The sequence below is a fragment of the Myxocyprinus asiaticus genome, chromosome 13, assembly GCF_019703515.2.
Source record: "Myxocyprinus asiaticus isolate MX2 ecotype Aquarium Trade chromosome 13, UBuf_Myxa_2, whole genome shotgun sequence".
Taxonomy (NCBI): domain Eukaryota; kingdom Metazoa; phylum Chordata; class Actinopteri; order Cypriniformes; family Catostomidae; genus Myxocyprinus; species Myxocyprinus asiaticus.
Window position 1 is genome coordinate 25,964,195 of NC_059356.1, and position 17,403 is coordinate 25,981,597.

At 37.1% G+C, this 17,403-nt stretch overlaps 1 protein-coding gene across 2 annotated transcripts in view; it reads right to left on the bottom strand.

Annotated features, from left to right (window-relative positions):
* Nucleotides 1-17,403, bottom strand: part of LOC127451034 (carbonic anhydrase-related protein 10-like) — a 35,884-nt gene that overhangs the window by 7,776 nt on the left and 10,705 nt on the right. For both annotated transcript variants that reach the window (XM_051715517.1, XM_051715518.1), the window contains exons 4-7: nucleotides 12,555-12,740; nucleotides 8,162-8,257; nucleotides 1,922-1,994; nucleotides 1,296-1,450 (exon numbers count right to left, since the gene is read on the bottom strand). In XM_051715517.1, the coding sequence (XP_051571477.1) occupies nucleotides 1,296-1,450; nucleotides 1,922-1,994; nucleotides 8,162-8,257; nucleotides 12,555-12,740 (510 nt within the window). The remainder of the gene's footprint in view (nucleotides 1-1,295; nucleotides 1,451-1,921; nucleotides 1,995-8,161; nucleotides 8,258-12,554; nucleotides 12,741-17,403) is intronic.

Sequence of the window (17,403 nt, forward strand, 5' to 3'; positions counted from 1 at the left end):
CAGCCTCCCTCATTTAACACTCACACACTCTCAATTAATCAGAGCCCCAGTCCTCTGATGATCCATAAATGGAGAAGGAGGAAGAACGGCACTGCCTCAGTTTACCCAGTTTTTCCCCAGGAAGCAGTTAAGCCCACCGTTGAATGCCTGGAGGAGTTTGCCGATCCTGCTGCAGTGCTCCTAGAGGAATCAGCTGAGCTCACCGCAGCGTACTCAGAGGTCGTTCCACTGCCAGTGCCCTCGGCCATGGAGGCCATTCCCCTCTCAGCAGTTCTTCCCGTCCTTGTCAAGGAGATCGGTATGCCAGTTGAGCTTACCATCTCTTGCCTGGCTACCGCCCTCCTGTGTGTTTGGGCTGCTCATGTCTCCATGCTTCTCCCAGCGGCCGCCACCCAGTCCGACCCTTGCCAGCGGCCACCACCCAGTCTGGTCCCTTGTCAGCCGTGGCTGCCCAGTTTGACCCCGCTCCTATCCCAGAGCCCCTACCGGACCATACTCCTGTCCCGAGGCTGCCTGATCTCATTCCCACTCGGTTCCTCAAGTCGCCTCCCAGGCCACCGGACCCTGCCCCTTACCTGTACCCTCCTCCCAGGCCACCGGACCCCACCCCCTACCTGTACCCCCCTCCCAGGCCACCGGACCCCACCCCTGACCCATACCCTCCTTCCAGACCGCCTGACCCCACCCTCTATCTGAAGCCTCCTGCCAGGCCAATTGACCCCACCCCTAACATGGAGTCACATCCTTGGTTTCCCCCACTTCCCCCCCTTGGTCTGCTCCACCCTGGACTGTTCTGCCAGCTCCGCCCGCTCCGCCCTGTCCTGGTTTCCCCCACCCTCTTGTAGTTCGAGATTGATCTTTGTCTGTTAGTTTTGTATTTGCCTTTGCCTCTCCGTTGTGAATTTTTATTTCCGTTTTCAGGAAGTTCAGTTTTGTTATTATATTTTTTTTGGTTTTCTCTCCATCGTGAGTTTTGTGTTATTTTCAATAAAATTCCATTTTCGTCATCATGCGTTTGGGTCCTCTCCTCTTCACGCTTGTTAGCATTTCGTGACAATATATGTGTGTATATATAACATGTTCAGTAAAAAAGTAATTAAGTATGGTATTGACAAAGTATGCAATGTATAGAATAATACAATGTGCAGAAGGCAGGGTGAAACATACAAATACAATTATTTATCAGTGAAACAATGTTCAGTTCAAAACCAGACAATATTCAAAAAGTAAACCGGTTAAAATGAACATCCAAAAATAATTTACAGTGTTTGAATATTTGACCAATGCACTTTTACCTCTATCTGTGAGATGTATATTGGCTTGTTCATTAAGATCCAGGTGGCTGTCTCAAGGCACGGTGGAATAGTTATCGAGCCCTCATACGTAATAAAACGGGAGGTTTCTGGATATAGCTCATCAATATTGAGCCCCATCAGTAAGTATGCATCATCTGAAGAAACAGTATAAAACAAACAATGCATTACAGACAATTGCAATAATGGATCAAAAGGATATCATCACTCTAAGATGTCTTAATACATTCCTACATTCCTTTATCAGGATTATTAGTTTTAGATCATGTTTTGATCATGTTTCAATGCAGAGGATAAAATTGAACTTCCTAACAAAAAATGCCCACAAGATGGTAATAGAGAGCTAGGAGTATTTTAGTCTTTTTTAAATTAAGTTACTAAGCCCTTTATTATAGAGGCAATTTTTCAAACTCAGACCGTGGCAAACTCTTAAATTAAATCTTGAATTGGTGGCAATTTTCAGTCACATTTCTTTCAACAATTTTTTAAGAAACATAACTTTTAAAATTTTCAAGAGCATACAAAAGACATTAAGACCTCCCCAGGCTCCAGACCATATGGCATTATTAAAGTTAGGAAGTAGTACACGGATATTTGTGGACACTTACATTTATATGTAATCCTTGTAATGGTTTCTCTGCTCAGCATACGGTTTAAAAATGAATTTGTAGGCTCTGAAATCTGAAAAGTAGAGCCACATTTAAAAGAAAACATTATACACATCACACTGAAAAAATGTTCACTAAAACAAATCAGGTGATAAGTGATAATATATAAATTAACTAGTTTTATTCACATCAAAAATATTATTTGACATCACTGAATCGACCTGAATAGATTAGTGTAACATTTGTAACATGCTTGGTGTAACCCTTTTTTTTTTTTTTATAAATAAAGTAAAAGAAATAAAAACTGATCTAACCCTTAAAATTATTTATTTTGTATTTTTAAGTAACAATTGCAGGTAACGCATTTTTCAATGCAGACATCTAATATAAAGGCACAGTTTAATAAAACATGGTTTTGTTGAAATCATTAATCACAAAACTCAGAAATGACATATGCTTTAAAGGTTTCAAGTGTGTAATTTCCACACTACTAGCATCACCAAACAGACAACATACAAAAAATAATGACTGTTTTTACACAGGTTTTCAGAACACTTCCTGTCGTCCATTAGTCAACAAAACAGGTGCCACCCCAAACTCACCATTGTTTGAGCCAGTGTTACTGTGTCAGGCTGGTATAGGGATTTTAAAGGTGAGGTCACACCTCCATTCACTTCCATTCATAAGCATAAGAACGAAGGAGAGTGGAAGCATGAGCTCATGCAAAGAAGTTTTGTATGCTATGTACCAAAGTTTAGAAAATTTTGACATGTTCATGCTTATTGGGAAAATATGTTTGACCAATAAAAGATTTACACATCATAGACTGAACTCTCTTGGCTCAATACTAAGAATACAAACTTTAAAGCTACAGCCATAGGGTTTGCAGTGTTGCATTGTCCAAAGTAATTTCACATGCTCAAAGCCTAGAGTGGCCGTACCTTCAAACACACAGAAATGCTTTGATAGCGCTACATAGCCACAGTGTTTATACTTTCAGGGAAATAAACCTACTACAAATGACTTACTTATAGTTGAGTATGCACATTTAACTTTAATAGGAGACGTTGGACACATGACCTTCAACATACTGCCTTTCATTATTGGTCCATATTTATTACAGTTAAATTTTCAAGTTTGAAGTGTTTGATTGTTTGGTTCATGTGTTTTCAGATTGTTTCTGATTAAAAAACAGTAAAATCCATTCCAGTTTTTTGAATTTCTGTTTATTTAAATTCTAATTACAAACTCACCACACACAGTAATGGTCAATAACTGTAATATATTGAAAGCCATTTGTTTTCTGAAAAAAAGGATACCTTGCACATGAAGATAGCACATTGTTTTAGAATTTTACAGTAAAAAAAACCAAAATATCTTAAAACTACCTATTTTAGCTTCAGGTTTTAAAGGTTAATCTTTGTTTCTGGTACATTTGGACATGTTCCCCCACCCCATTTATTGAAGATGTATGTCTTTCATCCAAGTGGTCTCATGAAAGGGGGGGGGGGGTGGTGGTGAACAACACTGCATCCTTTCATCTGAAACCCTGGCAATTTACAAAATAGTCACGACTCACACCATCAGGGAGCAACTCCCGCAGCATTTTGAGTCATATGACAGGTTAAATGCTGGGGAATCTACATCACAATATCCATAGAGAACAAATGTGGTCAATAAACAAAACATGACCAGATGACCTGAATGATTTTACAGACTTCATCAATCATTTTTTAATTCTTACTGATGTGATCAGGAACACACCTCTATGCCTGCAAAGTTTTTAGAGATGAAGATAAGAATGAGAAAACATGGATCTGAATGCAAGCTTTTAATTATAAGTTCAAAAGAAACGCAAGGATCACTAGAACCTGGAAAACACAATATACACTTAAGCACTACACAAACTACTACATCCAAGAAGGACCTGAACCGACAAAGAGAACATCAGTGGATTATACTCACAAAGACTAATTGAGTAAATGAGACACACCAGGGAGCAATCAAGGGAAATATAGAGAACAGAGACAAGACAAGAACCAAAAACATGGCTTCAAAATGAAATTCCATAACAAAAGTCCAAAGACACAACATTACAGAGACTCTACAAATATTCAGTTATATGAAGCATTAGGAAAGCAGAATGCAAAATAGTTTGGCAACATTTTATGATAACTTTCATTAATAGCACTAACATATAATGCTCAACAGATTGTTAATTAATGTACATTCAAACTGTTAGAAATGTTAATTAAAGAAATGTTCTGGGTTCAATACACGTTAAGCTTAATCGACAGCATTTGTGGCATAATACTGATTACCTCACAAAATAATTTTGACTTGCCCCTCTTTTTCTTAAAAAAAAAAAAGCAAAAATCTGGGTTACAGTTAGGCACTTACAATGGAAGTGAATGGGGGCCAATTTTTGAACGTAAAAATACTCACTTTTTCAAAAGTATAGCCACAAGACATAAACAATATGTGTGTTAACATGATTTTAGTGTGATAACATCACTTACTAACATTTTCTGTGTAACGCTATAGCCAATTTTACAACTTTGTTACCATGACGATGTAACATCAACAAACCCTAAAACCTTGAAATGACTGTCAAAATTACAATTTAAACAACTTTACAGCTCAAATAATACATGAGTTTTAACAGAAGAATTAATTTAAGTGCTTTTATAAAATTATAAGCTTCACATTTCTGCCTTTAAACCCTCCAAAAATTGGCCAGATTTACTTCTATTGTAAGTGCCTCACTGTAACTGTATAACAGTGCCATTTTTGCTTTTTATAAAGAAAAGGAGGGATGAGTCTAAATACATTTTTGTGTTAATCAACATTATGCCACAAATGCTGTCGATTAAGCTTAACTTGTATTGAACCCAGAACATTCCTTTAATATACATTTGTGGTTAACCGATATATCGCTGAGGATGATAAATCAGCTGATATTCTTTTTTTTTATCCCCTTTTCTCCCCAATTTGGCATGCCCAATTCCCACTACTTACTAGGTCCTCATGGTGGCGCAGTTACTCGCCTCATTCTGGGTTGTAGAGGACAAGTCTCACTTGTCAATCCATGCATCTCATCATGTGGCTTGCTGTGCATGACACCTCAGAGACTCACAACATGTGGAAGCTCATGCTATTCTCCGCGATCAACGCACAACTTACCATGCGCCCCATTGAGAGCGAGAACCACTAATCGCGACCACGAGGAGGTTACCCCATGTGACTTTACCCTCCCTAGCAACCAGGCCAATTTGGTTGCTTAGGAGACCTGGCTGGAGTCACTCAGCACACCCTGGATTCGAACAGGGGTGGTAGCCAGCGTCAATACTCGCTGAGCTACCCAGGCCCCTAATCAGCTGATATTCTGCATTTTTGAATTATAGGCAAATTTTCCCATTTGGCCGATTTGTTTCTTGAGCACGCTGAGAATCGCCTGCTTGCTTGTGAAGCGACTGAGACATGTAAACGACCAGTCACGGTTTGTTTTGTTGTTACGTGCCATCGTGTTACTACAATAATAGACCGGTGTGCAACACAGTGTCATTTAAATGGTCTGCATATCAGAGCCATGGCAGACACATTTGAGCTCATAGTGTTAATGTGCTCGCCTGTTTCATTATCCCTCTCTCTTCTCAACAGTTCTCTGTAACTAATATCATATACCGTCTGCAAATATGCACATATCTTGTTTAAACAGATGTAATAAACAAACCTCACAAAACCTGAGCAGATCCAGCATCCTGTGGAGCGCTCATATATTTTGTCTCTAAAGCACATATTCTATCAGCCTCTCCTCAGCAGTCCCCTGTCAATTTTAACTTACTTTTCTAATGATAAAAGGCAAATATCAATAAAACTTCTATTATATACCATCTGCAAATATGTAGATATCTAATTTAAAAAGATGTAATTCACAAACCTCACAAAAATCCAGCGTTTTATTCCCGTCGAGCAGTCAACTAATATCATCCTCTGAAGCACGTATTCTATCAGCCAGAATCAAAAGTTCAGGATCAGGATCAAAAGTTCCTCTGATTCACAAATCATGATGGTCAGCCATGGCAATCCAAGCAGGCGATCCAGGCCATTTAAACTCTCAGGATATTGTTGCTCGTGCTGGATCCGCATGAGCGCAACTTCAAAGTAAAAACGCTTCACATGTGCTATGAGTAAATGTCCTATTCACTATGCACTGTATGTAGAATTGGTTTGATTCTGTATTTTTTTTTAGAAAATGTGATTGCTAACACGGACACGCCATGCATGGTTGCTGGACTACTGTGTGTACTGTTATTTCCTTCTTCCTAATATATTAACAATTTCTATGTGCAAATACATGTGCAAATAAATTACTAATATTTTATGACTAAACAAAAATAAGAAGAAACTGCTAACATTTAAAATACAATATCATTTTTTATATTATTTTTTACAAAGTTAAAGTTTTGTGTGAAATTGAGTAAATATAGTGCTAAATAAGAGTTTATTCATTTTTTAGCAATTTTATGTTGATTTAATTTACTATATTAAATTGTGTGATATATCGGCATTGTATCGGCCTATTGGCCACCCTGCTCTCTGGTTATCGGCATCGGCCATAAAAAAACCATATCGGTCGATCACTAATATACATATTTATGTTAAAGGGATAGTTCACCTAAAACTTTTAATTCTCTCATTATTTACTCACCCTCATGATATCCCAGATGTGTATGACTTTCTTTCTTCACCAGAACACATTTGAAGAAAAATAGAAAAATATCTTAGCTCAGCAGGTCCTTAAAATGCAAGTGAATGGAGATGTCTCTTTTGAAGCTTCAAAAATCACAGACAGTCAGCATAAACGTAATCCATACGACACCAGCGGTTAAATTAATGTCTTCTAAAGTGACATGATAGCTTTTGGTGCAAAAAAGATCAATATTTAAGTACCTTTTAACTATAAACCATCGCTTCCGTTAGGTTTCACGTGAGGGTGATCATGTGGTCTCTTGTGTGACATATTCCCGTTGCCATGATACAGACGAAATCTCACATTCTTTTCTCGGTTTAGACATCCAGGATGAGCACACAAACGCACCATTGCGAGTAATGAAACAGATAAATACCGATCTAAACCAAAACCAACCAAGCTACTGTACAGCATTCCTCCTTCTCACTTGTAAACAGCGCTGCTCTTCCGGCTGTGACGCATGTCAATTCTCACGTGTTTCAAATGCCAATGTGATTAAATCACACGTGTGTACCGCTCCTGACCAGAAGCATGATTTAGAGTTAAAAAGTACTTAAATATTTATATTTTCCCACCAAAAGTGATCGTGTCACTTTAGAAGATGTGAATTTAACAGCTGGTGTCACATGGATTATGTTTGGCTGACTGTCTATGATTTTTGGAGCTTCAAAAGAGAAATCTCCATTCACTTGCATTTTAAGGACCAGTTGAGCCAAGATATTTTTATATTTTTCTTCAAATGTGTTCTGGTGAAGAAAGAAAGTCATACACACCTCGGATATCATGAGGGTGAGTAAATAATGAGAGAATTAAAATTATTGGGTGAAATAGCCCTTTAATGTACCTGCACTATTGAACTGTTAAGCATAATTTAATTACACAATAAGATATGAGAGGCCATACTATATTGTGAATATAGTCACGTCTAAAAGCTGTTGCAGTGTCTGCAACCCCTTAAGCCGTGACTATTTTCACAATATAGTAGGCCTTGAGTGCCTTATTGCTTTAATAAAATGGCTTCTACACAATAAAAAATATGAATGGGATAGTTCACCCAAAAATGAAACTTTGATCATTATTTACTCATTCTTATGCTGTACCAAACCCTAACAAAAAGTAGATGTTAGGCAGAAATTTAGGGACTGACAGCACAGAAGAAAGTCATACGAGTTTGGAAAAACATGAGGTAGAGTAAATGATGACAGAATATTAATTATAGGGAGAACCAAACCATAACATTAAAATATTAAATTGCTATTTTATTAACTTCAGCAAACTTCATCCTTCCGCATGTAAACAAATACAGAACGTTATTCCATATTTGCTGAATTGATATACACAGATGAACAGGCATTTCAAGTTATAGATGTTACTATACCATTTATTTTAGCACGGCAGCATCTAGGACCAGAACAAACTGGTAAGAATCGTTTAAAAAAATTGGTTTAATAATTAATGAAGGTTACCAAGCACCTGAGCTTACTAACCTTCATGAAAATAGAAACAACTGCAATTCCATTAGGACTCCTGGCAGCATCACTGTAATTTAAATACAAGTCCTGATTATAATGGATGAGTTGCACCTGTGAAAAGACAAAAAAAGAGATTCTCAGTAAAACACTCCAGACAACACCTGCAAGGTAAATGCATGCATGGAGCCATAACAACACTTAAGCTGTACAACTGCTCGCACTCAACTTCCAAAATAGCCAGAGTCCATAAAACATGCCCATAAATTTTATCTGTACAGTATATAACATCATTACTACATGAACTTCCTTTGTGTCAGCTTGTAATCTTATGTGACACAGTATTGAGGTTCGGTGCATTAATCTGTATAAATATTTTGGTTTTTATTGTGTATAAATTGTTAATGAATTGTTAATGGGAACATTATGAAACTCCTTTACGATCCTCCATCCTGCTTTATCGTTCTTTCCGGGCAACTCAGTGAAAACAGCGAGATGAAGCCAGGAATACTGCCGCTTAATTTTCAGTTGCTCAAAATTGCATTGGAGCTCATTAGAAAATATGCTTCAGTCATCAGTTATAATGAGTTTGCCTGTCAGGCTCAAAATGAAGTTGTTGGAAAGCTGCCACCCATATAACCTCATTTGGATTAGGAAAATTAAGTGAGGCTGCTGACTTCAGTGAAATCAGAGGTGAGGTGAGGATCAACATATGGGGTGCACATCCTTGCTCCACACACAAGATTAGGTATAAAAATTAAAAAAATCAAACAGTTTGATTTGATATTTCTTGCACGACTTGATGGTTGGTGTCGACAAGTTGGAAACTGGCTCTCATTATGCATTAACAAATGTTTGCATTGTCACTTTTAGTATAAATTAAGCTCAAGAACCCATGAAATCACTTTACGAGTGCAGTTTTCTTTCCTGTGTTGACATATTTCCTATTGATACTGGAAGTTTGCCCAGGACACATCGAAGGGCTTGTCTTTTTTTTAAATAACCAATAGGCTTTAGTCAGGGCTCGAGTTGAGGGGGGATGTGAGGGGATGCCATCCTCCTTGTTGCAAGAAATACCAAAAATCATCCCCTTTGTAAAACCACCATCCCCCCTTACTATCCCCTTTAGATTAATTGTGCCATGTATTACTTAGAACTAATCATGCAAGTAAAATATAATTCTCTACATTTGATAAATAACAGACTTTAAATAACTGCGATTAACAGGTCAAAATTGGATTTTGACATGTGTGAGGCTGCCAGATTTCTATAGGTTAAATCCTTCAATCAAACCTTTACACTTGTACAGTTTGGAAATATTCTGCCAGCATGAAATCTGATTTAGTCACGCAATCTGGCAACCCTGAGCGCGCAAACACTCTCCACAGCGAAAAGATGCCGGTTTTCTGAAAACACTGGCAAACAGGTATGTCAGAGTTTAGCGATGGGTTGACATGTTCTTCCCAGTGTGTTCACATGAAACTTACGCCACTGAAGGTAATGCACGATTTCAAAAGTTTCGCGGACTTTCAAAAATGGCCAAGAGAACAGTTCAAGGAAAACTTTTTTCTTTCTTAAAAAGAGAGAGAGAGAACATAAGGTAAGATATTGCTATGAAATGTGTAAACAACATGTACATGTTTTTAACTCTTTTGTGTGTAGAACAACTTTTTTACACCACTGTTTAAGAATCTTTCATAGAAACAGCCCAAACTTCCTTTACTAGTTCAGTTAATGGAGTACACTGTGAGGGAGTGATCTAGAGAAAACCCTTTTCATGATCATAACGTGCATTCTTTTCACCAAATTCATCATAAAATACAACTACACAGGGTAACAGGTGCATATTGTGGCAATGTGTAAGGTTCAATGAAGTGACGCTCATTTTTGTCCAGATCTATTAAATTAAAAATACATAAAACTAAATAAAAAAAAATGCAATTGACATAAATCATTTACTTGAATATACCTCTTCTATGATGAGCATACTGCATTTTCAATTCCTGAGTTTAAAGTTTTATTGATAATTTTTCTAGGGTTTAAATTAAAAAATGTCATGTGGTGTCCAGAGACAGTAAAAACAAATAAAAAAAATAAATAAAAAGTCTCATTAAAAGCTGAAATTCCTTAAAAAAGAAATGTTGGCATGAGTAGTGTAGAATAATCTTTTATTTTTATTTCTTAAAAAAAAAAAAGTAGCAGTGAAACAATTGAAATGATTAATATTTAAAAATGCTTTTGTCCACCAAATCAAAGTCATTAGGTGTAACCAACATGCAGGTAGCCATTTTGTTGTTTGTGTTGATCATAAAAACCACAAAACAGAGCATAACCCCTTTAGACCCTCAAGACTGAGTATGAAGTTTAAAAAAAACATCTGATATTCATTTTGACATTTTTATGAAAAGGAACATTTTGTTCAAGTCAAAACTTCTTGACATTTTTGACTCAAAAATTCATAATATTTATAAAAATATTTTTTACCTTGAAGAATGTTTTTGAAAACATTTTTGAAATTAATGACGAAGTTGTTTAAATGCTCATGTATTTAAGGTGCAAAGAAAGTATTATAATACTTGATGGTTGCACCACATGACAATTTTAAAAAATTTTTTATAAAATGCTATAAAGGATTTTCAAAAATTTATGAAACCAAATTTGAAACAAAGATTACATTTCTAAGAACTTTTAGATTTTTAAAAGATTTCTCATTTTAACACCTCGGACAACCTTATTTTTCAATAACCCATAAGCATTAGACCCCCCCCATAAAAAAATAAAATAAATGTTTGACAACACCATCCCTCTTGAAATTTGCAAGAGGGATTTGCAACTTGCTATAGAGAGCAACAGTGCCGCCCATTTTTTTTTTGTTTTTTTTTTTGACGGCTGAGTTCCGAAGTATTTTCCCATTCATTTCTTTTATTATTCATTTATAGAATTTTCAAAAAATCCTTCATAAAAGAGTTCTAAGCCATGAACCAAACCAACCAGCTCAGGTGAATCACAACATTACAAACTTTGTTTTGAAGCAAATGAGTATTTAAAAATTGGACAAAAAGACAAAGGTAAGATTGTTTACTTCACAAGGGCACGAACTACACTCCCATGAAGCATTGAGAATGACATAATCGAATCTAAAACAATGGAAATATATAAAACTATTGATTTTAGGTTGTTGATTATGAGTATATAAACAATATAGTTTATGTTAATTGTGAAATATTCTTATATATACAAATATCAGTAGTTTGAAGGGAATGAAGGGAGACTGACTAGTTTGCATCATTCACAGTACATCTTGGCCGCATTTCTCTGATTGGTGGATCTTTCTCTGCTGGGCCACGGGTAATGTAGTTGTCCACCAGAATCTCCACTATCAAACATGATTTTTAAACAAGTTGAAATACTACAGACTGATGGCATCAACAGAAGCATGCACCATCGATGAACAACCTCGGAGCTCATGGAAGGTCTGTCTTTAAAGGGTTGTCAGTTAACTGTAAAAATAAATTCATCTATGGAAAAAAGTAATGGGATTTTAACATCTTGAACCAGACTGTTGTACTCTATTGCTAGTCAGAAGCAGTTGGTATTTGGGGGAGGGACATTCTCATTCTGGAGAGCATTTCACTGGGCAAAAATATAGATACACCAGTGATGCAAGATGCATCAGCAATATTTTTGGTCTGTTTTTCTGGTAGAGAATACTACATTTTTTTCTCTGCTAACAAACATTGACTAAAAGCCACAAAACTGCAATTCTGATATTATGGGGTCTTTAAAAACACCTGTGTGACGGATGAAGCCCATATTCACAGCCTGTTTTCACCATGCAGACCTTCTGTCTCATAAAAACATACGTTAACATTCTTAGATTCAGCGTAAGACCAATTAACAACTGCCTTTGCAAACTAGAAGACATTTCATTTTGTTCCCCAATTGTTTCACAGCTTTATCTACCTTGTGCTCGAATCACTTCTTAAAAAAGAATTTCTGTAATCCTGACCTTTGCCCGTAATCTCGAATAAAAAAGATTTAATAATGCAAACTCAGCGACACAGCACAATCCACACATTGTCAGAGAAATCACTGCTCAAATTTATCACTCTAGTAAAAGTTGCAGCAAATGGATTTGCTTTGGAAGATTTTTATTGAATTGCAGTTCAAATGAGATGTCATTGCAGTCTGGTAACTATTTAATCTTCTTGTTAAAGAAAACCAGATTGAGGGTAATAGATCTTTTCTAGTGGTTCAAAAAATCTGTGATGAAAGGGACTAATGTCACAATTTCATCTGCTTCATTGCCAAAACTTCAAGGGTTTATCACAGCACCCAGATTTTTGAAAGGAGACAGGTTTAATTGAGTCCCACACCAGTGATGTATTTCTAGGCTTTTTTGTTAGCTCACCTCTCCAGGGAAGGCCTGGCCGTTGAGCAGGTGCTCTGAGCCCCGACTGTCCTCACTGCCAAAGTGAAGCCGGATCTCCTCCAGCCTGTAGCTGTAACTCAGCGGCCCACCAGAGATGTTCACCAGGTGCAGCTTGTCTGGGCGCAGGGAAACGTGCCGACCTGTATTGTACATGGTTCCACTGACCTGAAAAGACACTTAGGTTATATTTTCTAGATCAGATTCTCCTGCCTTTCTCATCTCTGACGATCAAATTATGTACTTAGTGACTCCAAGTCCACCACTATATATTTACAACGTGTAATGGACTTCTTGGGGGACAAAGAGTTTCACCCGGCTAGGTTAAAAGGCATTATATGCACTGTTGGACATTGCAAAAAAGGCATGAATACAGTTAACAGATTGAATTCTAAAAGATTAAGGGGTTTTCCAAGGTAAATATGGTTGGCAGGTGCAACTGCTGAACAGAAGTGTTATAATGCCCATTCAGTGAACTATGCAAGTGGATTGTGAAACTTAAAAAAATTAAAGGGATAGTTTACCCAAAAATGAAAATTCTTCGTTTTTTTCTCTCATGTTGTTCCAAACCTGTATTACCTTCTTTCTTTTGTGGAACACAAAAGGAGATGTTTGGCAGAATATTAGCCTAAGTCACCATTCACTTTCATTGTATGGAAAAAGAAAAGTGAAAGTGAATGGTGACTGAATGCCCCTGCATATTTCCTACAAAATCGAAGAACAAACGAGTGTGAACAAAGGTGTTTTTAAGGTCGTTTTGGTGGTTTGTTGCAGCTCACCAGGGAGAACTTTCAGGAAAACTTCTTACCGGCTGCTAAACACCTTACTGCGTTTGGCCCACATCATTGGTTGCTTTGACCTGGAGCTCCACCTGCTTTGAGGCTGACAGTTAATTCCCATTCAGTCAGTTAAGATCAGTCAAATCATGAACACACCGGTGTGCAGAGTTATTAGCGAACTGGTGCAAATTTACCTACATCTGTACGGTTGTTTGCGTAGAGACATTTTCCAAAGACATTTCATGCGATTTTTATGTTACTCATTCTACAAAAGGAATCAAATCTACTCAGATGCTCTTAAGTTCCCTTTCACTCATGTGCCATCTGCAGCCAAAAGCCATTCACACATTTGCCCAAAGTAAGAGATGGCTATTATCATTCTTTTGTCTGTATTCTGCTCATTAACACTCTTTTACACACCCATCTTTGCAATAGTATCAGTGTCATCATAAATTACAAAAACAGAGTGTAATCGGTGCTTTTTATGGCCAAATATAGCATGTTAGTGCATTAGCGCCATGAATGCATAAGGTAAACATTACAAATGACACATTATCTACTGCATTTATATTACTTCAAATCATCATCGAGTGGTTAAAACAGCTTCTTTCACTTGTGTGAATTCTCATAGAATGAGGCATGAAGTCATCGAGCGTTCCCTTATTTAAATGCTCCTCTAAAAGCCTCCCACTGCAGCATGTCTGAATGTTCGCAAACAGTGTGTCATTGCTCAGCTGTTTCAAACATATTTTTACCTCTGAACGAAGAAGAATTTCTCCATAAGTGTGCTGGACCCTTGAGGCTAACATTCTGCCTAAAATCTCTAATAGTGTTCCACAGAAAAAAAAAAGGTCATATGAGTTTGGAACAACTTGAGAATAATTGATGACAGTATATTTTTTTTATTTATTTATTTTTTTTTTTTTGGGTCAACTATCACTTTAATTATATATATTTTTTAAAAGCTGCATTCAAAATCCACTTACATAGTTCACTGAATGGGCATTATAACACTTCTGTTCAGCAGTTGCACACTGCCAACCAGATTTACCTTGAAAAACCTACAGTCTGTCAGAACTATCCAATCTGTTTACTGTATCATATGAGTTTGGAACTATGTGAGTGAATAATGTGAGAGCAATGGATGACAGAATTTTCATTTTTGGGTGAACTATCACATTAAGTTGCCCATTTATTGTTGGTCAAAAAAGTTTGTCTAAAACTAAATTGTCTAAATTTAGTCAGTCTTTCAGCAGATAATTTGCTTTAAACTGCCAATTCTGTCCACCAAACCCTCATGTTACTTGAAACAGTTCCAATTTGCCTTGGATTAAATATAATGGCATGTCCCCTTGCATGTAAAATATAAGCTTTACCCCTAAACCATCACAACATATATTTGTAACTGTATAATGTCTTGTGGGTGAGTCTTGTGGCCACTGGTGCCCCCCTATAAATACAGGCGCATAACACCCTTGCTGCTGAGGCAATAAGTGAGAACTAAGTAGCAAGAGGACCTATAAATAGAAAACAACACCTGGCATGTTAAGGCAACTTTCTAGTTATAATTACTAATTAGGAAGCAAGTGTGTCTTATTATGGCATGCTACTGAACAACAACATCTTTGTGAACAGCTATGAGTGCATCCATGAATGTATTTGAACGGGGGTATTTCAAATTAGCCAATATTGATGGCTCATTTGTGATCTTGGGATAGTTTAAAAACTCCCGATCCCTCAGGAACAAGAGAATAAGCAATAAATTAATCGTGACACTTCATCTCGATAAATTCACAGCAGGAGCTAATTATGTTCTCTTTGGTCTGTGGCCCTTATTCAATGTAAAATGGCAACTTAAGCCGAACCAAACTATGTCACAGTACTATGAACGACACTCATAATTTCACTATCCACAAAAATACAGAAAATAGAGGGCTGAGATAAGATTAAGCACAAATAAGACAATATTTCCATTTAATAACTTAAAGGGATGATTCCCTGAAAAATGAAAATTCAATTACGTATTATTTACTCCCACTCATGACATTCCAGATGTGTATAACTTTCTTCTGCTGAACATAAATGAAAATTTTGTGAAAACATTTCTGAATATCTCAGCTCTTTAGGTCCTCACAATGCAAGTGAATGGTGGCCAGAAATTTGAAGGTCCGCATATCATTTAAAGGCATCATAAAAGTAATCCACACGACTCCAGTGGATTAATCAATGTCTTCTGAAGCGATCCAATCAGTTTTGGGTGAGAACAAATCAAAATCTAACTCCTTTTTCACTGTACATCTTGCCATTGCAGTCTCTAGACACGATCACGATTTCAAGCTCAATTATACTTCCTAGTACTTGACGCATGCGCAGAGTGCTAGATGGCGCTATAGGAAGTGTATTCGAGCTTAAAATCACGATCGCCATGGAGACCGTTGTCAACATTTATAGTGAAAAAGGAGTTAAATTTTGGTTTGTTCTCACCCAAAACCCATTGGATCGCTAACATTTACATTTATGCATTTGGCTGATGCTTTTATCCAAAGCGACTTACAGTGACCTGATTACAGAGACAATCCCCCTGGAGCAACCCGGAGTTAAGTGTCTTGCTCAAGGACACAATGGTGGTGGCTGTGGGGATTGACAGTTCAGTGCTTTAGTCCACTACACCACCACCACTCCATCCGCAACACAGAGGAGTCTTCTGAAGACATTGATTAAATCACTGGAGTCGTATGGATTACTTTTATGATGCCTTTATGTCATATTTGGACCTTCAGTGTTCTGGTCACCATTCACTTGCACTGTATGGACCTACAGAGCAGAAATATTCTTCTAAAAATCTTCATTTGAGTTCTGCAGAAGAAAAAAAGTTATTCACATATGGGATGGCATGAGGGTGAATTAAGAGAGAATTTTCATTTTTGAGTGAAATTCCATCAAGAATTAATGAATGCCTTACATGTAATATATTCCACATATTTAGTTTGTCCATATAGAGCAGTGGATCTCAAATTGTGGTCCACAAATCACTGGCGGTCAATGCAAGATTCAAAGTGGTCTGTGAGTTGATCGGCTTAATGAAATAGACCTAAATAAACAAAATAGTTATATTTGACAAAAGGGACCAACATTGAATTAGTCATGGGACCAACTAATCATCCCATAACAATGAATTATAGTGACACCTGGGACAGTGAGGTGCGGCGACCTTGGTGTGCACACATGTTAAGACTCCTCTGTGTTGCGGTTGTACAGAGACAGTTCCATCTCTAAAAACTAAATTGTGCCCAAGACAAAAAATGACCAATGCGGGGTGGCCAATGGGGTGGCCAGGCTTTGGTCCATGGTGGCCACGGCCACCCCTGGCCACGCCCTAGCTCCGCCACTGCCCTTTGAATGGGAACTTTGTCTTATATATACATTTTCTCCTAGCTGATACAATTGTTTTATGAACATTATTCTTTGCACTGTATGGCAGGGAGAAAATTAGTTCAGTTGAGAGACTGATTAAGTCTGAACCAGATTTATAGTCTATAATTTATGGTACATTTGTGAGAAAAAATACATAGTTGTAATTAAACAATGAGTAATGCTTGCAATACCATGCTGTGATATGATTGACCTGTTACTGCACATAAACTTTAAGCAGACTAGGCAACTAGGTACACACAGATATCCTCTCTCAGCATACAAAATCCAACAATGGTGAAAATTAACAAACATTGCAAGTTAAAAAATACACATTTAATATTTGTGATTGTACAATACAGCACTGCTACATTAGTCATTTCATGGCCCAGTTCACTGTGAAGTCACAGTATACAGTTGTCTTTTCATTGTAATAGGTTGTCGAATTACTACTGTAAAATATATTGTGAATGTAATGCAACTAGTTGCCAGGAATTTACTGTAAAATCACAGTAAAAAATTTTTTTACTGTGTCGTCTAGTTTAGCTAAATGAAATTAGACCAAAATAGCAGTCTAGCAAAATTACTGATCAGTGGCTCAAGACAGGAACAGTGAAAATTATGCCAAATGAGATACCTTA